General features: G+C 42.3%; 1 protein-coding gene across 1 annotated transcript in view; it reads left to right on the plus strand.

The window, feature by feature from the left end:
* xpnpep1 (X-prolyl aminopeptidase (aminopeptidase P) 1, soluble) overlaps nt 1-27,554 on the plus strand; it is a 491,255-nt gene that overhangs the window by 27,808 nt on the left and 435,893 nt on the right. Inside the window, exons 7-16 of the mRNA XM_048608975.1 lie at nt 1,312-1,407; nt 7,546-7,627; nt 10,589-10,799; nt 14,652-14,741; nt 15,057-15,107; nt 15,341-15,399; nt 21,183-21,260; nt 22,211-22,282; nt 24,074-24,134; nt 26,663-26,732. Of these exons, the coding sequence (XP_048464932.1) occupies nt 1,312-1,407; nt 7,546-7,627; nt 10,589-10,799; nt 14,652-14,741; nt 15,057-15,107; nt 15,341-15,399; nt 21,183-21,260; nt 22,211-22,282; nt 24,074-24,134; nt 26,663-26,732 (870 nt within the window). The remainder of the gene's footprint in view (nt 1-1,311; nt 1,408-7,545; nt 7,628-10,588; nt 10,800-14,651; nt 14,742-15,056; nt 15,108-15,340; nt 15,400-21,182; nt 21,261-22,210; nt 22,283-24,073; nt 24,135-26,662; nt 26,733-27,554) is intronic.

A 27,554-nucleotide genomic window follows, 5' to 3' on the forward strand; every position in this document is an offset into this window, starting at 1 on the left:
TTTCGGGTCTGGACCCTTCTTCAGAAATTTCTGAAGAAGGATCCAGACCCGAAACGTCAGCTTTCCTGCTCCTCTGATGCTGCTTGGCCTGCTGTGTTCATCCAGCTCTAAACCTTGTTATCACTCTTCCTAAACAGGTGTTGTTTACAGAACATAAGTTGAGAATACCTTTACAAAGTTAGATAATTGCTAGTGCACAATCTATTTTGAGGGGTCTCATGGCACTGTGGTAATGTCTCAGCCTCTGGGCCAGAACGACCAGGTTCAGTCTCACCTCGGAATGTACTGTAGGTGTAACAGATGGATAAAAAGCTCCCATCCATTCTCATAACTGAGTGCAGGACGTCTTATTTGCAGGTCTCCAGCAGCAGTCATCTCCAGTGATCTGCTGTAATGCTCACTGCCAACATTGTACAACCTGGGCAGCTGAAATGGGAATCTCCTCATACTGACTGATCAGGTTCTTTGTTGTTCACTGCAATAGCAGTGACCTGTGAGCTAGCGTTGTACAGGATAGGAGAAACCAATCTTATAGAATCTCAGCAGGATGGGAAGGATGATTCTCCCATGGATATTCATACAGTAGTCTGTCTGCTGTTTCTCCACAGTAACCAACAACCATTGACATCAATCTTTAATCAAGATTTACAGCCTGTACAGAACCAGGTGATCTTCAAGATCCACCTAAATCTCGAAGACGGATTGACAGAATCTTGCTGTATCTGGTTTGCTGGATCACATCTCTGGCAAAAATTCTCTTCTCTAGCTCTGTACTGGAGTATAGGGCTAGGTTTTTGTGTTTTTCCCCAGTGGGCTATCTGACAAATGCAGTTTGGAATTTTCGGGTTTTTTTTAACTAAAGAGCTGAGCCTGATTGGGAAGAGGTTTTGCTACAGATGTTTAAAGCCCTGATTAAACCACATCTGGAATAATGATCAACTAATTTGCCTCATGGGTGTGTCTGGACAGAGGGCTATAACATTAAAATCAGAATCAAGCCTTTCAATAGAGAAGTTAAGAAGTAGTCTGGGCTACAGGGGACAGAAGTTTGGACAAAAGCAACAGATCTGAGATCAATGAATCATTTAAAGTTGAGATTGGTATAGTCCTGCCATTAATGGGAATGGAATCAAGGCAACTAGATGGAAAAAGGGTGTAGATAAGCCACGAATGTTATAAACGGAAGAAGTATCTGAACAGTTCACTCATAGTCTCCTGTACTTAAAAACTAATGTAAATCATTGCTTTGTCCTTTGCTTTGTAGAAGTCATGCTAATAGCTGTTAGTAATTGTGTTTTAACTCCATTTTAGGTATGTCTTGGCAAGACAAAATTGTACAGCAGCGTGCGAAGATGGCAGAGAAAAATGCCAGTTGGCTGGTGATCACAGCCCTTGATGAAGTTGCATGTGGGTGCATTTTTTTTACTTCAAAGATTTTGGCAATTGAAAAATCAGTGCTGTCTTAAAAAGAAATGTTCCAGAAAAAGAAGCATTTACTTGATTTAAAAGCTTTTCTGAATCACCAGTTCATGTCATGAAAATATCCCAAAGTCTCCAAAAAGTACTTGCATAACATTCACTGAAACTGGCAACTTGTCCCAGTTATCCCACGCCGAGGTAAATGTTTCCCCAGTCTACTTCTTCAAACTTTACCGGTTTGTTGTTCTGCATCTTTCTCCATTTGTGTATTCGGCTTCTAGATATCTCTGCTGTTTGCCTCGGCTGCTCCAGGGGGTAGAAGGTTCTGCATTCAAATTACTATCTGGATAAAAACAAGATTCTCCTGAAATTCTGGTGTAAGGAAAAGTGAGCACCAATAAAGCAGTCTGTTGCACATTGCTCCTATGCCATGCTAGCACTAAGTGGGAACGGAAGATCCCCTTGGATGGCCAGAGGCTGAAGCATAATCTCCATTCAGTTTATCTCACTTTCACTCCTGACAGAGCCCTCATGTGATTCAGCAGCTCATTCAAAGCTACAGTGACAAATAAAACCTGCAACATCTCCTCAGTGACCTGACTGGTACCTCGGAGCCGACAAGCCAAACCCATAAGGTTCCTTGCTCTTGTCATTATGTACCAAGCTCTATCAGACTCAGTGATGTATAACTCAACTCAACAATGCTCATCATCTCAAGTCATTTTGAGCCAATTCATTTCCCTGGCACCTATTTCTGAGCCATATGGCCCTAAGCCCCCACATCAGGATCTGAAACAACAGGTCTACTGGGACAGTCCTGTTTGTGGATTTTTGGACCCATTGTTTCAACCTGCTCCTGCCCCTCAGAACACATTTCTTCCTACCTTGACTCAGTCTTCTGTCCCCCGGTCCAATCCCTGCCCACATACATCCGTGATTCCTCTGATACTTTATGCCACTTTAAAAATTTCCAGTTTGCAGGCTCCAGCGCCTCCTCTTTGCCAAGGACATGAAATCCCTTTATGCATCCATTCCCCACCAGGAGGGTCTCAGGGCTCTCCACTTCTTCCTGGAGCAAAGGTGTGAACCATCCCCACCCACCACCACCATCCTCCGCTTGGCTGAGCTCGTCCTCACCCTCAACAACTTCACTTTGAATTCCTATCATTTTCTTCAGGTCAGAGGGGTGGCCATGGGTATCTGCATGGGCCCTAGTTATGGTCTCTTCATGGGGTACGTGGAACATTCCTTGTTCCAGTCCTATTCCTGTCCCCACCCACAACTCTTTCTCTGATACATCGATGATATCATCAGTGCTGCTTCCCTCTCTCGTCTGGAATTGGAAAACTTCGTCAATTTTGCTTCCAGTTTCCACCCGGCCCTCACTTTCAGCTGGTCTATCACTGACTCTTCCCTTCCCTTCCCTTCCTCGACATTTCTGTTTCCATTTCTGGGGATAGAGTGGTCACTAATATCCACTACAAACAAACCCACTGACTCCCACTGCTACCTGGACTATAAATCCTCACACCCCACTTCCTGTAAAGACCCCATCCCATTCTCTCAGTTCCTCCGTCTCCATCGTATATGTTCAGATGAGGCTAACTTTGACAAGGGAGCCTCTGAAATGTCCACCTTCTTCCTCAACCGAGGATTCCCCAGCACCGTTGTCGACAGGGCCCTCAATCGGGTCCGACCCATTTCCCGCACTTCCGCCCTCACCCCTTCTCTTCCCTCCCGCAGCAGTGATAGGGTTCCCCTTGTCCTTACCTATCATCCCACCAGCATCCACATCCAGAAGATCATCAGAAGTCATTTCCCCCACCTCCAGCAAGATGCCACCATCAGACACATATTCCATTCCCCTCCCCTCCCCTCCCTTGTCCACCTTCCGCAGGGACCGTTCCCTCTGGGACACCCTGGTCCACTCTCTCTTCACCCTGAACAGCCCTACAGCACCTTTCCCTGTAACCAGTGAAATGGGCAACACCTGCCCATTTACCTCCTCCCTCCTCAGAATCCAGGGGCCCAAACATACCTTCCAGATGAAGCAACACTTCACCTGTACTTCACAGAATCTAGTCTACTGCAGTCGCTGCTCACAGTGTGGTTTCCTCTACATTGGGGAAACGAAGCGTAGACTGGGTGATCACTTCGCAGAACATCTACTGCTCGCAATCAAGACCCTGAGCTACCTGTTGCCTGCCACTTCAACACACCACCCTGTTCTCTGGCCAACATCTCTGTCTCTGGCTTGCTGCAGTATTCCAGTGAGGCTCAAAACAAGCTGGAAGAACAACACCTCATTTTCTGCTTGGGGACCCTGCAGCCCTCCGGACTCAATATCGAATTCAATAATTTTAGGGCCTAAACTCTCCCATGTCCCAGCCCCCTACCCCACACGCCAGGCCTTGTTATCACATTGTCTACTATTACACACTACCTATTGTTAGTCACTAACAGTTCCTCTTAACAGCTATTCACCGTCCTAGCTAGATCATCATTCTATCCAACTGCTCATCTCTCTGTTTGGGCTCTATCCTTTATTCTACCTTTTACTCCCTACCCTGTTCCTCTCCATATAAACTGATGTTTTCCTAGCTGCCATCAGTTCTGAGGAAAGATCACCGGACCTGAAACGTTAACTCTAATTTTTGTTCACAGACACTGCCTGAGCTGCTGAGCTTTTCCAGCAACTTCTGTTTTTGTTTCTGAATTACAGCATCCGCAGTTCTTTTGGTTTTTATTTGGCTTCTCTCAGCCTGTTTGATTTTTGGGGCAGTGACAGAGGAAGGGAATGGAAACGGTGAAGATATTTAAGAGGTTTGAGGTATTGCAGCTCAAATCATACCAAAAACTGAATGACTTCAGTGGCTGGAAATCTGAAATGATAAAAATTGCTGGAAATACTGTGTAATCAGTCAGTAGCTGCAGATAAAGGAACAGTGAGCATTTCTGAGGTGTGATCTGTATTAGACAAGTGTGGAGCTGAGGGAAAACTGGGTGAGATACAAAGAACAAATTGAGCAGGTTTATGGTAGAGTGAAAGGCAAAAGGAATCACATCGAGACAACAGTTTCTAACAAATAAATTTTTCTGGCATGGATGTTGGTGTGGTTGGGTTGAGAGATTGTGGTGGGACTTGACCCTCTGCAGTCCTTGCAGAGTATGTACACCCACAGTGCTGTTAGAAAGGGAGTCATAGAGTCACAGAGCATGGAAACAGACCCTTCGGTCCAAATTGTCCATCCTGACCAAGTTTCCCAAACTACGCTAGCCCCACTTGCCTACATTTGGCCCATATCCCTGCAAACCTTTACTGTTAACTTTTTTTGCATCCACCACTTCCTCTGGCAGTTCATTCCACACACAAATGACTCTCTGTGTGAAAAGGTTGAGGCTGCAGGATTTTGAGTTATTGACAGTGAGGGATAGTGATATAGCACTAAACCAGGATGGTTGGAATGAACTTGCCAGAGGAAGTGTTTCCAAGCATCCGGTGCCCTTATCCTTCTCCATGATGGAGAGTACTGGTTTGGAAGCTGTTGTCAAGGGAACCTTGGTGAATTGTTGTTGTACAGTTTATAAATGGTATACACTGGTGCCACCCAGTGTTAGTGTGGATGGAATGAATGTTTAAGCTGCTGGTTGCGGTATCAGTCAAATAGACTGCATCGTCTTAGGCTGGTGGGATGGCATCAAGCTTCTTGAGTGTTGTTGGAACTGTACCCAATGAGGCACGTGGGGAGTATTCCATCACACTCCTGATTTGTTCCTTGTAGATGGTGTTCAGGCTTTCGGGAGTCAGAAAGTGAGTTAATTGCTGCAAAATTCTCAATGTTTGTCCTGCTCTTCTTGCCACAGTATTTACCTGGTTGGTCCAATTCAATTTGTCCGGTCAATGGCAACCGCAGAAAGTTGACAATGGGGCGTGCGTTGATGGTAACACCATTGAATGTTGAGGAGAGATGATTTGCTTTCTGCAGACAATCGTCCTCATTTCTGCCTGGATGTTAATTCTTGTGCTGTATTATTTTTTGTTCTTTACAGAACTGGCTTAGGCATAGGAGACAGAGGGTGGTGGTGGAGGGATGCTTTTCGGAATGGTGGGTTGTGACTAGTGGTGTTCCACAGGGATCAGTGCTGGGACCTCCGCTGTTTGTGATCTATATTAATGATTTGGTAGAAGACGTAACTGGTCTAATTAGTTTGCGGACGATACAAAGATTGGTGGAGTTGCGGATAGTGAGGAGGATTGTCAGAGGATACACTGGGATATAGATCAGTTGGAGGCACGGGCAGAAAAATGGCAGATGGAGTTTAATCCGGACAAATGTGAGGTGATGCATTTTGGAAAGTCAAGTACAGGTGGAAATTATACAGGGAATGGCAGAACCGTTAGGAGTATTGATATGCAGAGGGATTTGGGTGTGTAGGTCCACAGATCACTGAAGGTGGCAGCAGGTAGATAAGGTAGTAAAAAAGGCTTATGGCATACTTGCCTTCAGTGGAAGGGGCATTGAGTATATGCTGCAGGTTTATATGACTTTAGTTAGGCCACACTTGGAATATTGCGTACAGTTCTAGTCACCACACTACCAGAAGCATGTGGATGCACTGGAGAGGGTTCTGAAAAGATTTATCAGGATATTGCCTGGTACGGAGGCTTTTAGCTATAAAGAAAGGTTAGATAGACTGGGTTTATTTTCACTGGAACACAGAACATTGAGGGGTGATCTGATAAAACTTTATATGATTGTGGATGGCATGGATAGAGTGGAAATTTTGAGGCTTTTTCCCAGGGTGGAGGGGTCAGTTACTCGGGGACACAGGTTCAAGGCGCGGGTGAGGTGGAGTTTTAAAGAGATGTGAGAGGCAAGGTTTTCTCACAAAGGGTGGCGAGTGCCTGGAACGCGCTGCCTGAGGAGGTGGTGAAAGCAGACACAATAGCAGCATTCAAGAAACACCTGGACAAATGCATGAATAGAAAGGGAATACAGGGATACAGATCCTGTAAGGGAAAACGCTTTTAGAATGGAAGGGCAAAGTGTGTCGGCACAAGCTTAGAGGGCCGAAGGGCCTCTTCCTGCGCTGTATTGTTTTTTGTTATTCTTCTTCTTTTAAAAGAGCTTGGCTGAGTGGTGTACATAGCTCTGGAGCACATGTTTTCAGTACTATTGTTGGAATATTGTCAAGGCCTATAGCTTTTGCGGTATCCAGTGCCTCCAACCATTTCTTGATGTTACATGGAGTGAGTTGGCTGAAGACTGTGAATGCTAGGGACAGAGTATACTCAGTGTGAGACGGACCATCTACTTTGATGAAGATCGTTGGAAATGTTTCAGCCTCATCTTTTGCCCTGATCTGCTGGACTTCCCTAACATTGAGGAGGGGTCTTATGGAACCTCATCCCTTTGTTAGTTGTTTCGTCCACCACCATTCATGTGGTAGGACTGCGGAGCTTAGATCCGATTAGTTGGTTGTGGGATTTCTTAGCTCTGTCTGTCACTTGCTGCTTTTGCTGTTTGGTACACAGCAGTCCAGTTTTGTAGCTTCACTAGGTTGACACCTCATTTTAAGGGTTGGTGCGTCATTAGTCAATGTCAGGTGGTCCCTTTGGTTTAGTTACTTTTTAACTTTTCTAGAATGGCTTGGCCCAAATAAATGGCTTGCTAGCCATTCCCAAAGGACTTTAAGATTAACCAGATCAGGTCAGGCTCACTATGGCTGGTTAAGTTTGACAGTTAACAATGGTGTAGTAGAATTTAAGTTCCACTATGTGCCACGGTGGGATTTGAATCTGTGTCCCCAGAGCATTATCCTGGGCCTCTGCGTTGCTCATCTAGTGACAATGCCACGATGCCACAGTGTCGCAGAGTAAGGTAAAGGAAATGATGATAGGCAGGTAAGGAAACCAGAGTGATCTCTAGGATCTGTGAATTCCAGGAGTAGCATCATTGCTGACAGCTGCTGTTTAAAGAAATGGGAACAGTGGTTCTGCTCTGAAATTGTGGATGCCCGTGTTGAGTCCGGAAGGCTATAAATCACCTGTTTGAGAGAAGAGGTTTTGTTCCTCAACCTTTTAAGATTGATTGTAATGTTTTGATTTTCCTCCCTTCTCCACAGGGCTGTTTAACCTTCGTGGCTCTGATATACAGTACAACCCTGTGTTCTTCGCTTTCACCATCATTGGCCTAAACTCCATTCGGTAATTTGGGTTCACAAAGAACCCTTCATTTTATCTTATCTCAAACTTTGAAATTTAAACATTCAAGTAACAATGGCTTTTAATGGCAGTTTTTCGAAGGCTGTAACAAACCCTTGCTTTGAGACTTATTGGATTTTAGATATGCCTGATACTGATGGTTTAAAAACTGTAAATTCCCAGACGTGAAGTAATTTAGTTATGTGGAGAGAGTGGAAAAGCTGGGGGCGTTCTGTTTGGAGGATCTGAGATGACTGAGATAAGGAGGAGTTTCTTCTCTCAGAGGGTTGAGTGCCTTTGGAACTCCTTGCCAGAGAGAGCTGTGGGGGCAGAGTCTTTATGTATTTTTAAGGCTGAGATAGATAGATTGTCCATTAGTTTGGGAATTGAAGGTTACAGGGAATTGAGAGTTACAGGGAAAGGGCAGAAAAGTGAATATGAGGAATATTGGATCTGCCATGATCCTTTTGGATGATGGAGTAGGCTCAATGGGCTGAACAGCCTACTCATGTTCCTATTTCCTATGTTTTTATAGTATGCTAATATTGTAGCTAATTGCCTGTTGAATATTGAAATATTTACTAACTCCATCAATAAATCTGAAAAGACAACAGCAATGTACTGTTGTTTAGATGTTAGTACCATGAGTATCTGAAATGTTAAATCTATCTATTTTCAAATGCTTTGCATTCCATCAGTTTAGTTGTTTTAGCTTTTCTGCACACTTGCCTCCTTGCATCCTTTTTCATTTAACTCCACCAGTGTCTCCTATTTTTTTCTTTTTTATGTTAACTTATTTAGCTTTTCCTTGAATGTGTCTCTGCATTCACCAATCCCAGTGGCAGCAAGTGCCACAGTTTAATCACTCTTTGGGGAAAGATGTTTCTTCTAAATATCTTATTGGATTTATGAGCGGTTTTTGTATGTTTACTGCCACTGGCTCTAGTTTTGGATGTAAGTAGAAACATCTCTTATGTCTACCAAATGGAACCATTTTATAATTTACACATCTCTGTTAGGTCATTCCTCTATTTTTTGGCTTCTAAAGAAAAAAAGCCCCAGGTTGAGCTTGCCTGATTGGTGTAACCTCTTGGGTCTCGGAAATCTGTTTTTGTTCCAGCCACAGTCTGTCTGTTTCATTTTATAACATGAGAACAAACTGTTCATGCTATTTGCCAAATGTGACCTAATCAAAGTTCAGTACAAGTTTAGTATAATTTCTAGGGACATTGGATTGAGGAGTGAGCCCTTTGAGCTTATTCCACCATTGTCTATGATAGTGGCTGATCTGTTTGTGATCACAACATCACTGTTCTCCATCATGTTTGATTCCCTTGTATCTCAAAAATCAGACTAATTCAATCTTGAATATTTTCTACTGCTTTCTGGGAAGAGAATCCACAAAGTAATGACCCACTAAGGGAGAAAACAAAATCCTTATTTCAGTTGTCAATGGGACCTCTTGTTTTTAAACTGTGTTGTAAATTTAGTTTCCTACAAGGGGAATATTCTTCCTATGTCAAGTGCCTCAGGATCTTGTACAGTTCAATTAGATCTGAAGTTGTTCAGTACCACAAGCATTTTGCAACACTAGCTGGCTTGTGACAGGTTTGCTAATCCAATTTCCTTTTTCGTTTGTATATCTGCTGCTAATGGATACGAGCTGGATTTTTTTTTTATTCATTAACAGGATGAGGGCATCTCTGGCTAGGCAGCATTTAGTGCCTATCTCTAATTGTCCAGGGGGCAGTTCAGAGTCAACCACATGTGGGTCAGGAGTTATACGTAGGTCAGACCAGGTAAGGATGGTAGTTTCCTTCCCTAAAGGACATTAGTAAACCAGATAGGTTTTCCCTACAATCAACAATGGATTCATGGTCATCATTAGATTCTTAATTCCAGATATTTATTGAATTCAAATTTCACCATCTGCCATGGCGGGATTTGAACCTTGATCCTCAAAATGTTATCTGGGTCTCTGGATTGACAGTCCAGTGATAATACCACTAGGCTATTGCCTCCCCTCTGTAAATGGACATAGTTCACTCTGACACCATCTGTGAAATAAAATGAGTGACATATCTCCAAGTCAGGTTTATGTGTGGCTTGGAGGGGAACTTACAGGCGATGGTATTCCTGTGTACCTGCTGCCCTTGCCCTTCAGAATGGTTGTCATGGGTTTGGCAAATACTACCAAAAGAGCTTCGGAAATTTGTTCCAATACAACTTCTAAGGCGGAAGTTTAGATTAGTAGCAAAGCCTGATCCCGAAGTGTTTGTTTGACAGTCCCAAGTCTGGGTGGTTTAAAGTCAACATGATATCTACATCTCTGTTAGCCACGTCTCAATTTCTGAATTATCACCGAATGGTTTTGGGGGAAATGCTGCGTCATCGGAGGTGCCATCTTCTGGTTGCAATGTTAAACCAGGATCCCATCTCCCCGCCTTGGATGTTAAAGATCCAATAGCACGATTTTGCAATGAACAGGGTTTTATTCCCAGTGTTGTAACCAAATTTATTTCTTAATCAACGGATCAATTGATCATGTTGCTGTTTTTGGACCTTGCTACATGCAAGCTGCAGCCACAGGCTGCTGTGTTTCTTACATTACAGCAACGACTATTCTTCAAAATATGTTTAGTTGCCTGTGAATTACTTTAAGATGTCCTGAAGTTCATGAACAATCTATGAAAGTGCAAGTTTAATTTATGGTCTTTACATATAGTGTTAAAGACTATTTGCCAGATGAGTATTCCCACTTTTGCTTTGCTTTTTCACTTTCTCTTGTTTGCTTCAGAAATAAACTTTTATGAGGCTGCAATGCAAGAAGAGAATGAGGGTTTATTATTGCAAAAGCAATGTGTTTATTTCAAGTGAGTGCATTTTTAAAGCAAAAGCCAATGTCACTAATTCTCAGGAGACTAGTTTCCATTAACATTTTTAAACAAATCTTTTTTATTCCAGACTTTTCATCAATGAGACACATATGGAAGACCCTGTTGTGCGAGAACATTTGCAGCTCGACTGTGAGACAGCACCCGATTTCAAAATAAACATACTCCCCTATAATTCGATTCTGACTGAACTGCAGACAATTTGTTCCAACATGACTTGTAAGGAAAAAGTCTGGATCAGTAGCAAAGCCAGCTATGCTCTTTGTGAAGCAATCCCAAAGGTCTGTTGACAGTCAGTACTGTAATATTAATTTGTCAAAACCAAAAACAAATTTTTCAACCAGTAGCCAAGGATGCAGACTGCTGCTTTGTTAGTGAAACAGGTCCCCAAAGTGTTCTGCATGTATTTACATATTGAAGAAAAATTGAGAAAAATTGTCTTGAGATTGTAAAGCAGCAGAGTAAGGGTCTCTGGTGTAGTTTGTTGACCTGTCAGTGAGTCTCGGTTTAAATTCCAGGCTGCACTGATTTGGAAATTAATTTGACCACACTTTGCCAGGATTAGCATGGGTATCAGGCACTCTGGAGAAGAGCTCCACTTCAGTGAGCTGGGAAAATGTGCCCATCCAGAGAGCATCCCACATGAGCTTATTTTTAAACACAGAGTGGGTTTTACACCATATGGTTCAAGTGGAGATAAGCTGCAGCAGGAGGATAAACCGAGAAAATAACGCACAAGTGCCAGCAGACTGCTGATGGATGTTGCAAATGAGCTTCTAATCTCGAAATCATTTGCAGACTGGTACCTGTGGTTTGGGTTCCTGCAAGGTAATGTGTTCCTGAATGTGTTTGATTGCTGCTTGGAACTCTGAAAAGTTCAGACCGGGAGACCTGCTTGATGCACATACACATGTAGGGCATCTCTCCCACAAAATGCGAGTGCTTCGATAGCTAGTCTGGAAAGTTCCCTGCTCCCTTATGATTTACGTTGAGGTCACTTTAGTTTTAATAAGGTTCAGAAATTCTCCCTCCATCTGGTGATGAATGACACCTCTGGGGAAATACCTTTGCTTCACTTGAGGAACAGACCATGCTGTGACTCCATGAGTTTAGAGATGGAAAGCTGTGGAATTGGTTCTGCACCCGGCACTGTCTGAGTTTTACCTCGTTCAATTTGTCAGACTCCATCAGCTCAGTGTAACATAGTTTGTAAAATGGGAACTCATTACAAACTGATGCTTGTGATGCCAGCAGAATTTAGGCATTTTATAAACGAATGCAAATAGCTGGAAATATAAGTTGAACAAGCCCTGTTAGGGAACACACTATCACAAATGCCTGAAGATTCTCCAACTATGATCCGTCTTTCCATTTTTAGATGCCAGTTGATTAAACTTTTTCCAACCTTTTTCTGTTTATCTTTGAAGTTTTTAACGTCTACAACTTTTAAAATTTTTTATTTTCAGTTTTTTGTATTTTTAACGTCCTGTGTCTTGACGGTAGTTGTGTAAATGCTTAGAATTGCATTTGTTTCAACCAAAGACTGTAACCAAGTCTGTTTTTCTAAATATGCGTAGTAACCACAAAATGTTTCTACATCACATTGAAAGAATGTATATGTTTAAAGATAACAGTGTACTGATGGCAGGTGGGAATCTCTAGGTTTGTACACCCCTCAAATCACTGCACAGAGGATGTGACATCAAGCTGCTTTTGTTACTCAGTATTGGCAATGACAACAGTTGGTTGCCCTGGGGCATCGAAACACAGAAGATAGGAGCAGGGATAGTAGGAACTGCAGATGCTGGAGAATCCGAGACAACAAGGTGCAGGGCTGGATGAACACAGCAGGCCAAGCAGCATCATAGGAGCAGAAAGGCTGACGTTTCGGGCCTAGACCCTCGGAGCAGGGATGCCTCAGTGTGGAGCTGGAGGAGCACAGCAGGCCAGGCAGCATCAGAGGAGCAGGGAAGTTGACGTTTCGGGTCGGGACCCTTCCTCAGAAACTTTCCTCAGTCAACTTTCCTGCACCTCTGATGCTGCCTGGCCTGTTGTGCTCCTCCAGCTCCACTCTGTGTTATCTCTGACTCCAGCATCGGCAGTTCTTTCTATCTCAGATAGGAGCAGGAGTAGGTCATTCAACCCTTCAAACCTGCTCTGCCATTCATGGTGATTATGGCTGTTCTCTGAGCTCAATAGTCTAATCCCGCGTGTGTTCATATCTTTGTTCTTCAGCACTGGCATGACGTTTAACAGCCCAGAACTCAGCACACTTCAACAGGATGAAAATTACAGGAAAGCTCAGCAGCTTAGACACTAAATGAAGGAGATTATATCCAAGCTGCAGGGTATTTCCAGTTTGACCATTTCTTAACCTCCAATTTTCAATTTTTGCTACTTGTCTTTAAATCTTTATTATAGTTGCACGCTGTGCTAACCTGATATTTAAGAATTATAGAGTATCCTCCCAAGTGTTTGCATTTCTGATTGGAAGTTCAGAAAGAAAAACAAAAAAAAAAAAAAATTCTCTATATTTTTTCTCTTCCTGCTGTCCCTCAAAAAAAACCCCAAAATCATCCTGGCTTTCCCCTCTCATTTTGGGATGTCAGTGACTCTTGTCATTTTTTCTCTAATGGATTTTATTCAGGCTTTCAATAAGGTCCCTCATGGTTGGCTCATCCAGAAGATTAAGATGCATGGGATCCACAGTGACTTGGCCACTTCGATTCAGAATTGGCTTGCCTATAGAAGGCAGAGGGTAGTGGTAGAAGGGTGTTTTCAGGCTGGAGGTCCATGACTAGTGGTGTTCTGCAGGGATCCGTACAGGGATCTCTGCTGTTTGTGATATATATAAATGACTTGGATGAAAATGTAGATGGGTGGGTTAGTAAGTTTGCAGACGATACAAAGATCGATGGAGTTGTGGATAGTGTAGAAGGTTGTCAAAGGATACAGTGGGATATAGATCAGTTGCAGATATGGACAGGGAAATGGCAGATGGAGTTTAATCCGGGTAAGTGTGAAGTGCTGCACTTTGGGAGATCAAATGTTAAGGAAAAGTAGACAGTTAATGGCAGGACACTGAACAGCATTGATGTATAGAATGATCTTGGGATTCAAGTCCACTGCTCCCTGAAAGTGGCCATGCAAGTAGATAGGGTGGTAAAGAAGGTGTGTGCCATGCTTGCCTTTACTGGTTGGGGAATTGAGTACAAGAGTCAGGATGTCATGTTGCAGCTTTATAAGACTTTGGTTAGGCTGCACTTAGAGTATTGCATTCAAATCTGGTTGCCACATTACAGGAAGCATGTGGAGGCTTTGGAGAGGGTGCAGACGAGGTTTACCAGGATGCTGCCTGGATTAGAGGATACGAGCTATAAGGAGAGGCTAGAAAAACTCGGGTTGTTTTCTCTGGAGCAGCAGAGGCTAAGGGGAGACTTGATAGAAGTCTATAAAATTATGAGATGCATAGATAGGGTTGATGGTCAGAATGTTTTTCCCAGAGTTGAAATGTCTAAAACCAGGAGGCATGTATTTAAGGTGAGAGGGGAAAAGTTCAAAGGAGATGTGAGGGGCAAGTTTTTTACACAGAGTGGTAGGAGTGTGGAATGCGCTGAGGGGTGGTGGAGGCAGATATGACAGGGACAGTTAAGAGATTTTTAGATAAGCAATTTAATATGCATGGAATGGAGGGATATCGACCAAGGGCAGGCAGAAGGGATTAGTTTAATTTGACCTCATGTTCAGAATGGTGGGCCGAAGGGCCCATTCCTGTGCTGTACTGTTCTCATTTCTATGAATGAAAGCAGACCTAAGCCAGCAACTCACCATGCTACCAAGTGCAAACCTAATTCTCTTTAAGTACCTACGATGACAGCAATAATATTGCACTTACAAGTTGGTGCAGTTGTGCTCCTACTAGTATCAGCATGCCAAAAATCCTAATTACTATCTGGTTACTGATCTATGGTGTCACTAATTGAAACTATAGTACAAATAGGGCTATGAGCAAAGTAAGTTGACTCTTAACTGCCCTCTGGGTAATTAGGGATGGGCAATAAATGCTGGCCTAGCCAGCGATGCCCTCATCCTGTGAACGCATAAAGCAAAGTTTTTTGTTTTGATTTTAACAGAGGCTCAGACTGCAGACTGTTTACACCCCCATCTGCATTGCAAAAGCTCTCAAGAATCCAACAGAAATCAAAGGGATGAGACAAGCTCATGTGAGTAATAATTTTAATCATGCTTGCTCTCTATAACCTCTACCAGCATCAGCAATTTGAGATGATATTTAAATGTAAACTGCACACATCAATGTCACCTATTATAACTGTTACCTGGCTACTACTCATATTGCTTCTTGTGGGATTTGATGTGTATAAGTTATCATTGGATTTCGCACAAGCCAAGGTCCACATGTTGCCTTGTCACGTCTTCTAAAATGAACTGTAAATTAAAGAAAAACAGTGAGAAGCAAGTTAGCAAGGATAATTTACTGGGAATGAAGTTTTTTTTTGTTTTTGTTTGCTTATTTTTAGATTAAAGATGCTGTGGCTCTCTGTGAGCTGTTTACCTGGCTTGAGAAGGAGGTAAGAAAGTTTCTGATTGTTCATATTGGCATCTGTGTTATTTCTGGGATAAATATCCAGGGTCTTTCACACTCTTACTGTGGGACCTCTGCTGACTGTCTATCACAAGACACGGTGTAGACTAAATCACAAACAACTTGTGCTAGGTAAATCATATCAAGCTACTGTAGTTTTGTTTTACTTTTTAACATTCTCACTATTTCTGGAATAGTTATTGAGATTTATTGTTGCAGGTTCCAAAGGGCAACATAACTGAACTGGATGCTTCAGACAAAGCAGCTGAATTCCGCAGGTAAGTCTTAATGCTGTAACCATTTTAGTGTAAGTCTCTGTGTAACAGAATCATTTTACAGAAACCCAAATCCCATATGTTCGTGTGTTGCTACTTGGGAGCATTAGGGAATCATCTCATGGTTAGGATACCTTACCTTTCTTCCATTGCTGATTTTAGGTTCTCTGCTTGAATGGAATCATAGTATGTTAGAATATGCAAAGCACTAGTTGGACCATGCAAAAAATACTGTGAGTAGTTTCGTCTCCTAATCTAACCAAAGAGATGTGTGCCTGGCTGCGTACATGACAGTCCACAGAAGGTTCGCTGTGTTCAACCTGGGTATGGAGGGATTTTCTTACGAAGCAAGGTTGAGAAGGTTGGACTTGTATTCATTGGAGTTTAGAAGACTAAAAGAAGACCTTATTGAAACATACAAGATTCTTAAGTCTGCTTTACAGGGTAGATGTGGAGAGGTTGTTTCCCCTTGTGGGAGAGTCTAAGACTAGAGGGCATCATCTCAGAATTAGGATGTCATCCTGTTAAGACAGAGATGAGGCGGAATTTCTTCTCTGAAGGTTATCGATCTGTAGAATTCTTTACCACAGAGGACTGTCGAGGCTGGGCTGTTTAATATATTCAAGGCTGAGACAGACTTTTAATCAGGAAGGGAATCAAGCTTTAGTGGGGAATATCATAAAAGTGGGGTTGAGGGTTATCAGATCAGCTGGCTGGTGGAACAGACTGAATGGGCCTGAATGGCCGACTTCTGCTACTCCATCTTGTGGTCTTATGGGAGCTTGAAATTTGGAATTATAGCAATTTACAGCACAGAGAGAAGCCGTTGATCCCATTATACTTTTGCTAGTGTTAAAACAAAAGTGCTGTCCAGCTTAATGTTACTTTTTAGCTCTTGGTCCATCCCCCTTTTGGTTATGGTACATCAAGTGCACATTCAAGTACTTTTTAAATGTAATGTGGGTTTCTGCTTTGCGCAGTTTTAGCTAGTCCATTCCAGACACATGCGCGCACGCAGAGGTAAAAGCTCCCCTCAACACCCCTCTAATTTTTCTGTCAGTTACTATAAATCTATGCACCCTTGTTAATTGACCTGTGTGCTAAGGGAAGTAAATCTTTTCTGTTAACTTCTTCCAGACCCCTAATTTAATTTACCTCCATTAAACCTCTGTTCAGTCTCCTGAAAAGAAACAACCTCAGCCTGTCAGATGTTTATAAGTATTAAATGTTGAAGTAAAACTGTGACTTTTGTTGAACACAAACAAAACCCAATTTCAGTCAACAGAAACCAATCTAATTTGGGATTCTCAAGCTGCCAGTAAATAATCTTGCAAATGTCTGGTGATGTACAATTTAATGTGATTTACTTGGTCACCATAAATCAGTACCACTGGTTAATTAGCCAGTGTATATTCCAAAGATCTCTAAATAATGTGATTCTTCTCTGTAAGCACATGCAGCTGATATCATTCTGTGCCTGTAATCTATTTGCTCAAATTTATGTTTTCATTTTGTGAGCCTGGAGGCTTGCAGTCAATATCGCTGCTACATTGTGCTGATTTATGGGGATCTTTAAATATAGGCAAACTAATGGAACTAAACTGAGTCTGCAGCAGGGAGTGAGGAAATCAACAAGAAGGAGAAACATACTTGACCTCATCCTTACTAATCTGCTGGCTGCAGATGCATCTGCCCATGACAGTATTGGGAAGAGTGACTGCCAAAGAAGACCTGACTTCACATTGAGAATACCCTCCATCATGTTGTGTGGCACTATCACCGTGCTAAATGGGGCAGAGTTCAAACAGATCAAACAACTCAAGACTTGGCATCGATGAGGCCATCAACAGCAGCAGAATTGTACTCCAGCACAATCTGCAATCTCATGGCCCGGCATATCCCCCACACAACCATTTCCATCAAACCAGGGCATCAACCCTGGCTCAATGGAGAGTGCAGGAGGGCATGCCAGGGGCAGCACCAGGCAGAACTGAAGATGAGGTGCCAGCTGGTGAAGTAACCAAACAGAACTACTGCACGCCAAACAGCATAAGCAGCAAGTGATAGACAGAGCTAAGTGATCCCACAACCAACCAATCAGATCTAAGGTCTGCAGTCCTGTCACATCCAGACGTGAATGGTGGTGGACAATTAACTCACAGAGGGTGGAGGCTTCACAAATATCCCTATTCTCAGTGATGGAAGAGCCCAAAACATCAGTGTAAAAGATAAGGCAGAAGTGCCGAGTGGATAATCCCCAGCATCACAGATACCAATCAATGTGATATCAACAAACAGTTGAGACACTGGATACTGTAAAGGCTATGGATTCTGACAGCAATAGTACGGAGACTTGTGCTCCAGAACTTGCCGCTCCCTTCGCCAAGCTCTTCCAGTACAGTTGTAACACTGGCAGCTACCTAACAATGGAAAATTGTCTGGATATGTCCTGTACACAAAAAGCAGGACAAATCCAACCCGGCCAATTACCGCCCCATCAGTCTACTCTCAATCATCAGTAAAGTGATGGAAGGTGTCAGTAATAGTGCTATCAATAGTGCTCAGCAAAAACCTGCTCAGCAACGCCCAACTTGGGTTCCGCCAGGGCCACTCAGCTCCTGACCTCATTACAGCCTTGGTTCATGCATGGACAGAAGAGCTGAATTCCAGAGGTGAGGTGAGAGTGACAGCCCTTGACATCAAGACTGCATTCGACCAGATGTGACCCCTAGTGAAATTGGAATCAGTGGGCATCAGGTGGTTGGAGTCATACCTGGCACATAGGAAGATGGCTTTGTTTTTGGAGGTCAGTCATCTCAGCTCCAGGACATCTCTGCAGGAGTTCCTCAGGGTAGTGGCCTCGGCCCAACCATCTTCAGCTGCTTCATCAATGACCTTCCCTCCATCATAAGGTCAGAAGTGGGGACGTTCACCGATGATTGCACAATGTTCGGCACCATTCACAACTCTCAGATACTGAAGTAGTCCATGTTCAAATGCAGCAAGATCTAAACAATATCCAGAATTGGGCTGACAAGTGGCACGTGACATTTGTGCTGCACACGTCAGTCAATGATCATCACCAAAAAGAGATAATCTAACCACAACTCCTCGACATTCAATGGTGTTAGCATCATTGAATCCCCCACAATCCACATCCTCGGGGTTACCATTGACTGGAAACTCAGCTGGACTTGCCACATAAACACAGTGACAACGAGAGACTTCGAGTTTTTTGAAGAGGTAGGCAAGTGAATGGATGAGGGTAGGGCAGTGGATGTTGTCTATATGGACTTTAGTAAGGCCTTTGACAAGGTCTTGCATAGCAGGCTAGCTATGAAGCTAGGTTGCATGGGATCCAGGGAGATCTAGCTAACTGGATTCAAAATTGGCTTGATGGTAGGAAGCAGAGGGTGATGGTTGAAGGTTGTTTCTCGGACTGGAGGTCTGTGACTAGCGGTGTGCCACAGGGATCGCCGCTGGGACCTTTGTTGTTTGTTATTTATATAAATGATCTGGATGTGAATGTACAAGGCATGATTAGTAAGTTTGTGGATGATACAAAATTTAGGAAGTATTGTTGGAAGTGAAGGAGGTTATCAAAAATTACAGAGGGGTCTTGATCAGATGGGGAAGTGGGCTGAGGATTGGCAAATGCAATTCAACACAGATAAGTGTGAGGTGTTGCACTTTGGAAAGTCAAACTAAGGTAGGACTTATACAGTAAATGGTAAGGTCCTAAAGAGTGTTGTGGAACAAAGGGACCTAGGAGTACAAGTACATAGTTCAGTGAAAGCAGCGTCACAGATAGACAGCGTGATGAAGAAGGCATGTAGCATGCTGGCCTTCATCGGTTGAGGTGCTGAGCATAGGAGTTGGGATGTTATGTTACAGTTGTGTAAGTCATTGGTGAGGCCGCACTCGGGAGTATTGTGTACAGTTTTGGTCATCCTGTTATAGGAAAGACATAGTTAAACTAGAAAGTGTGCAAAGAAAAGTTAAAGGATGTTGCCAGGACTAGTAGGCCTGAGTTATGTGAAGAGGTTGGCCAGGATAGGACTTTATTCCTTGGAATGTAGGAGAACGAGGGTTGACCTTATTGAGGTGTATAAAATCATTAGGGGCATAGACAGGATGAATGCATATAGTCTTTTTTTCCCCCAGGGATGGGGAATTGAAAACTAGAGGGCATAGGTTTAAGGTGAGAGGGGAAAGATTTAAGAAGGACCTGAGGGGCAACTTCTTCACACAGAGAGTGGTGTGTTTATGGAATGGGCTGCCAGAGAAAGTGGTTGAGGCAGGTACAGTAGCAACATTTAAAAAGCATTTGGACAGGTACATGGATGGGAAAGGTTTGGAGTGATAGGGACCAAATGTAGACAATTGGAATTAGCTGAGTAGCTACTATGGTCAGCATGGACCAGTTTAGGCTTAAGGGCCTGTTTCCATGCTGTATTACTCTATGACTCTAAGAGCAGGTCAGAGGCCAGGAATACTGCAACGAGTAACTCACCTCGTGACTCCCCAAAGTCTATGTGTCATCCACACGACACAAGTCAGGAGTTTGATGGAATACTCCCCACTTGACTGGATAGATGCAGCTCCAACAGCATTATCCAGGACAAAGCAGCCCACTTGATTGGCACTACATCTCAAGCATTCACTCCCTTCCCCACCAACACTCAGCAGGAGCTGTGTGTGCTGTTTACAAGATGCACTGCAGAAATTTACCAAAAATTTACTGAAGACAGCACCTTCCAAATCCGTGACCACTTTCATACAGAAGGACAAATGCAGCAGATACATGGGATCACCATCACCTGCAAGTTCCACTCACCATCCTGACTTTGAAATATACCACCATTCCTTTGTTGCTGGGTCACAATCTTTGAACTTCCTCCCTAAGGGCGTTGTGGGATGGGCAATAAATGCTGCTCAGCCAGTGATGCCCATGTCCCATGAATTAAAAAAAGGACAAAGGTTTACATCTTCGACTTCCCAGATGGAATTAAACTTTTTCTTGGATACCTGAGAGCAGCAGGATTGTAATCTTGTTCTTCCTTGTTGGCCTACTCAAAGAAAAGCTTACTTCACTGGGAATTACAGCTGTTTGCTGAGTGAGGGGTTAACTGCAGCAAAGCGGGGGACACTGAAGAATGAGTTAGACTCAATCTTGAGCTCTATCCTTTACTGAATTTGAAAGCTGCATGGATGGCCGATTATTGGAAGGCCAAGTTGATTACCTGTCAGGATCGGTACATGATCCAGAACGTTTAGCATGGGTGCAGGGAATAAAATATATTATGCATCAAGGTTAGGTTGCAGTTTCCATCTACAGTGCCCTCATAATTCAATGCCTTTTTTGTACCAATCATGCAACTGTTCAGTAATCTTAAACAAGCAATGAAAATAACATGGTATTGTGGGCTTTTAGCATTACGTTTTTAGACTAGGTGGAATTTACTGTAGATGATGTATGTTTAGAGCAAGTAGGATTTGGCATTTTGGCTCAGAGGCAGGGACAGTGCTGCTGTGCTATTAGAGCCCTCTGGAATTGATTGTGTCCTGTTTTTCAATGCACATTATCTTAAAGACAAAAACATCACGTGAGTTTAGAGCTGATTTTGGGATTGAGAAATTGGATGATTGAACAAAATACAGATTTGTTAAAAAGTAATCAATTATTTTGAACATCTTCTAATGTATTTAGTATTGAGTTCTGCATTAAAAGAATGGATTTCAAAATATAACCAGTTTTAATTAATTCTTTTATGTATATTTTTCAGGCAACAAGAAAAATTTGTAGACTTGAGTTTCACCACAATTTCTAGCACTGGACCAAACAGTGCAATCATTCACTACAGGTAAAACAACAGCATTGACTGACCCATTGGAATGTTTCATTACTGACATCTATGCTGAATCATTAAAAGAAGTCTCGAAAAGCAGAAGGTTCTGTCTTAGAATCCATCCTTTCTGAAGGCAAAATTGTAGAGTTCTCAGTATATACAAAATATGATTTAAAAATTGTGTTAAAAAACAAAGGCAACATAGTGTGGAACTGGAGGAATACAGCAGGTCAGACAGCATCATCAGAGGAGCAAGATAGTCGACATTTCGGGTCGACTTCAGATATTGGTCATGAAAATAATGGAATTTAAAAGCATTGCAAAAGCAAGGATAAACACTGAGGTAGAAAAGGACAGGGAAAGGCCATTTGGTCCATTCAAGTCTGACATTATTTCTGATTGGCTTTCTGATTTATTCCTGAGGCTGTTGCTGTGAAAATCCTGAACAATTGATCAGAAAGTGAGCAAATATGTTATAGTGTCGCCTCACTGTGCATTTGATATCATGTATTCATTAAAAAAAGTTGTATTGCTTTAGAACTGAAATGCTGCTGTAGCTGTGATCTATTTCACTCATGCAGAGTGGAGACTAAAGAGAATTCTGACCAGATAGACAATTTTTGCAGAGGTCTGATACTTTTTCTAAATGAAAGACAATAGGATCATACGTAAAGCTTCAGCTGATGCTGAAGAACAAGGCTCAGTTTCATTACCTGGTTTCTTCACTGGCATACTGCAGTACCCCTTGAAGTTAGATTGTCCATTCCTTGTAGATGATGGACAGGCTTTGGAGAGACAGGAGGTGGGTTACTCACTCACTGCTGGATTATGAGCCTTCGACCTTCTTTTGTAGCCACTGTGTTTATATGGTGAGTCAGTTCCTGTTGCAAGGAAAATCGAAGTGCAGCGTTATAAATACTCGTGCTTGAAGCTTATTTAAATTTCAAACTTGTTTTAACTTTTAGGCCCACCCAACATACAAACAGAACTTTATCGATGAGTGAAATCTATCTTTTGGATTCTGGCGCCCAGTATAGGTAAGACCATTGCATCAAATTAGATTGTCTAAGGACTGCACTAAAATGATTTGTGAATGTGATTTATATAAAGTCCTTTGTTATTTCGTAAGGGAAGAGAACGGCTCATTTCTATTGCATCTTTTCATGTCGTTGAAAAGCAACGTAAATGCTTTGTAGAACTGACTTTTGAACTTACATTTGTATGAATTGACTTGAGTAATTAAGCTTATTTTTGCACAGAAATATCTCATAAATATCAATGCGGTGACTGACTACTTCTCTTTTTTTGATGGAGAGAGAAATATTGACAACACGGTACCTTTCTTTTTAAAAACTGCAGTATGATTTTTTTTAAATTTTTGGTGCACAGCCAGACAATGCTTTGATTTAAAGTCTTGTCAAAAGGATGATGTATGATCATGGATCATTTCTTTTTGATTGCACAAAAGTAACACCCTGTCTTGCGTTCTAAAGTCCTTCAGTGAGACTTGAGCCCATACATTTCAATTGAGGAGAGAGTGCTTCCAAGCCTGGGTGAGCAGATGCCCATAAACTGACAGGTGGAGAATTTCAGTGCCTCATGTTGCCCTTGAGGTGACCCTCCTTCAGTTGACTACATTCCATAAAGTCAAAAACAGAAATTGATGAAAAAACTGAGCAGATCTGGCAGCGTCTATGGAGAGAAAGCAGAGTTAATATTTCGGGTTGAATGATTCTTCCTCAGAACGGTTCTGAGGAAGGGCCACTCGACTTGAAACATTAACTCTACTTTCTCTCCTCAGATCCTCTCAGACCTTCTGAGCTTTTCCAGCAATTTTTGTTTTTCTCTCTGATTTCCAGCATCTGCAGTTCTTTTGGTCTTTCTTGTCCATAAAGTCAACTCGCTGACATTGTCGGCCCATGGAAATCCTCAGCCATAATCCTGCCGTTGGGGTGACACAACCAACTTTTACCATTCTCGCTTAGACACAGTCTCCTGATTGTTTACTGACTGTGGGGTGCCAGGTAATTGCATTCACTGAAAGGTACTTAACCAGTTTGAATGGGCACGTGGGAGAGCTATACTCTGATGCTGTCAATGTGTAGACTCTACCTGTTGGAATGCTGCAGTTCAGTGCAAGAAAATTTCCTATGTTAATAGTCATTTGTTTTCGAAAGAGAATTGGCCTTGACATCAATGTCAGAGCCATAGAGTTGTACAGCACGGCAACAGACCCTTTGGTCCAACCCATCCCATCTTATTGGTTTAGATATGTAGCGTGCGTACTGCTGTTTGGGCTTTTCCTGCTGTTGCTGCCTTATGAAAGAGAGCAAGAAGTGCTTGTCATGGAAAAGGATAAGGTCCAAAGGTGCTTCACATCAAAAGCATGATGACAGTCCATGTTATGCAGTCTGAAGACTTGACCATGTTGTTGCCTTGGACTTGGACATTGCTTGCTTTAAGGCTCTAATTTCTTGAGCACATAATCTGTTGCTGAGAGAGCACTGCACTGTCAGCAGTGGTATCTTTTGGAGGAGCTGTTAATCTGAGATTCTGCTCAGTAGGAGAGGCAGGAAAGAGACTGTTTTGAAGAATTGAAGGGAGTTCTCCCATCATTGTGGTCAACATTGATTTTCAATGAAAAAGATCAAAATAGATTTGCTGGTTATTTCCTTTATTACTGTTTGTGAGCCTTATATATATTTCCTATTTCACATATACTTTATCTAATATTATCGTATCTTGCAGCTTTAATAAAGCCACCTCTCATTGTAAGTGCAAGTGTAGAGTTTGTTTTTTTTAGATTGACAGTCATTGCTTCATTGCAGGGATGGCACAACCGATGTCACACGGACAATGCATTTTGGCACTCCGACCGAGTATGAGAAGGTACGTGACCTTATTTGTGAGCACCAGTGTAGCATTGACTGGATAACTGCGCTGCCAAAGATGCCACAAATGAAAGGTTACACCCGTCTGGAAAAAGCTTCTCTTAAAAGGGAAAGCTAACGGGTGACCCAATAGACGTCTTTAAAGCTATAAAAGTTTTTGATAGTTGAGATTAGTGAGTTTCAACCAGTGTGCCATGTCAAGGTGAGAAGAGTGTTGAGTAATTTTGAGGAAGCAGCTCTGCTTTATCTGAGCATTGATACTGTGTCTATGCCCCAATTTCCACCAAAGAATTATACAGCACAGGAACAGGCCCTTTGGCCCACTAAACCTACACTGATTCCTAGTCTTTATTTAGACCCACTACTTATTGCCCATACATGGTTTCTATCCTTCTGTTCATCTGTCTATCAAGATATGGCTTAAACGTTGCTAATATGCCTGCTTCCACTGCCTCCACTGGCAGTGTGTTGTGCGCACCCTGCCACCCTCTGCGTGAAACATATTCCCTGCTCTTCTGTTATTGAAGGCAGTATATGCTGACACAGGTGCCATTATCCAGAGCCACATGTGCATCGACTCCTGGTACAGTGTGTGTGGTGTGTGTGGTCTATGCAAAACTGCAGGAGAGAGTGCATGTTCGTGGGGCAGGATTGGCGGGTAGCCCTCTCATCCATTTCTCCCTTGTTGAAGGGGCTCTGCACGTGCTGACAGCCCCAGGTTTCCCACTAACCCGGGAAATGACAATTTACTCTTTTGTTCTGATTCATGAACAATCTGAAATTGTTGAGTTGAGCGGATTTTGAAAATGTGCTTGCAGTCAAGGATGGTGTGTTTTTTCCAGTAGATTTGAAACATTAATTCTTTAGATCCTTCTTTATCTTTGCACTGTGTTGCAAACCTCTCGTGTAAGGCCATAATCAAAGTAAATGCAAGTAAATGTGACATTTATGATCAATCAGTTCAGCTGGTGAAAGTGGATGCGCTGTAGAATTGTCTCAATGAAGTGTACCATGTTACTGGAAAGGTTGGGAACTACTGATCTAAATGGAGAGAGAGAACTTCCCCTTGTGGGGAAAATCTACTGGATCTGAAGTACTTCACACAGTATTGGTCACCTTATTTAAGGAAAGCTATAAATGTGTTGGAGACAGTGAAGGAAAGATTTATTAAATAAATGACGGTGAGGAAAGATTAGACAGGCTGGGCTTATATCCACTGGAGTTTAGAAGAGTAAGAGACAACAGATTGAAACATATAAGATCCTGAAGGGGTCTTATCCGGGGCTGGACGTGGGGCGCAGAAAATGGAGAAGATGTTTCTTCTTGTGGGAGAATCCACTGTTTAAAAAATAGTGGCCACCCACTTAGAACAAAGTTGAGGGAATTTTATTTTCCTGAGGTTTGTGTGTCTTTGGAACCCTCTGTGAAAAGCTGGTGGAAGCAGGGTCCTTGAATATTTTTAATGCAATGATAGATTCTTGTTCAGCCAGGAGGGATGAAAAGTTATCTGGGGTGTGCAGCAATGTGGATTTGAGCTTACAGTCAGATCAACCATGATCTTATTGAATGCTCGAAGGGCTGAAGGGACTACTCCTATTTGTATATCATAGAGTCATAGAGATCTAAAGCACAGGAAAAGGTCCTTTGGCCCACTGAGTCTGTGCCAGGCAAAAACAACCACCTAACTATTCTAATCCCATTTTCCAGCACTTGGCCCATAACCTTGCGTTATCTTGGTGCTGCAGTGCACATCTAAATACTTTTAATCTAACTAACTTTTTCCTTACATCCCCTCTAAATCTCCTGCCCCTTACCTTCAATCTATGCCCCCTGGTCATTGATCCCTCAATCAAGGGGAAAAGTTTCTTCCTGTCTACCCTGTCTATGCCCCTTACAATTTTATGCATTCCAATCATGTCATCCCTCAGTCTCGTCTACTTTAAAGATAAAAACCCCAAACTGTTCAGTCTCTAATACATACTACATGTACATTCTTAAAACTAATAGGCGTCAATTGATGATAGTCAACAAGAAATCAATTACGGAATTCCACAGAAAATTCTTTTCTCTGAGAGTGGTGAGAACATGGAATGCACTGCTGTATGAATATGTTGAAGTGAATAGCATGGATGTGTTTATGGGAGAGGTAAATCAGCACATGACAGAGAGGGGAAGTGAGGATTTTGTGAAGAATTAAGTAAGGAACCATAGGAGAAGGTTTGAGGGCATTGTAAATGAACTGGTTACATGAACCTGGGCTGCATGCTCAATGTAATTTTATGTAATGCTATTTTTAACATTAACTTTGAGGTTTTGACCAGATTTTGCAATTATCTTGAGAGGGTTAGCAATTAACATTACTACAATTTGATGGATAGGGAATGTACAGTTCATTAGGAGAATATTTTATATTCTGTATATAATGTAGTTGAATGCATGCAATTATTTAAAAAAGAACTTTCAGAACTTCTAGCAACTATAGCACATGTTCGTGCTGACATGGTTTATTTGTCCTCTTGTCTTCAGGAGTGCTTCACTTATGTGTTGAAAGGACATGTCTGTTTGGGTTCAGCGATTTTCCCAAGTGGTACCAAAGGTAAGCTAGTTTGGTTCAGGTGGCAGTATTATGAAAAAGACTAATCTGTTTTCTCTGTGTAAATCTTGGGGCAGAGTAGGTTGGGTTGCTGGGAACCAGCAGTGAGTATTGACTAACTTTGTGGTGCAAGGTGCTTTTTTTGGTTTCTTTCCTGATGATTGTTCCTGTTAAAAAAAAATGAGGAAGAAGATTAACTCGTGGATGGTGTTGGCTGATGGGCTGCATCTTTGTGGAGACTTGTTCACATACTTCCACTTATACTAGAAGATGATATCAAAAGTTATTTGTTGAAATCTATACCTGATCAGGAGGAAAGCTTTCTTTCAGCTAAACCAAGAAATTGGTGAATCTTTAAAAAGCTATTGATATAACGGAAATCTCGGCTGAATTTTAATTTGAATTTGTTTGAACTAAGTTGATGCCCATCAAACATCAGCTTGTATTTAAACTGTAGAAATAGATTTTTTTACAAGAAAACTATTTGTTGCCTTAACTGAGGATTAAATTTGCATGGTTGGCAATAGTTTATAATCATTCGGGGAGAGGGTTCTTGTGGCCTGGGTTCAAATCCCACCTTCTCCAGAGGTGCATCATAATGTGTCTAAACAAGTCAGTTTAAACTTCAGTTAAAATTAGATCATTCAGATGTAGCTGGGAAGCAATATATTGATGTTGACAAAGAGGAGGCTGGAACAACACAGCAAGTCAGGTAGCATCTGAAGGAAAGGAGAACGATACCTGGCTTGCTGTGTTCTTCTAGCCTCCTGTTTGTCTACCTTGGATTCCAGCATCCGCAGTTTTATTTGTGTCTAATATACTGAT

The sequence above is a fragment of the Rhincodon typus genome, chromosome 20 (genome assembly GCF_021869965.1).
Source record: "Rhincodon typus isolate 14 chromosome 20, sRhiTyp1.1, whole genome shotgun sequence".
In the NCBI taxonomy this organism is placed as follows: domain Eukaryota; kingdom Metazoa; phylum Chordata; class Chondrichthyes; order Orectolobiformes; family Rhincodontidae; genus Rhincodon; species Rhincodon typus.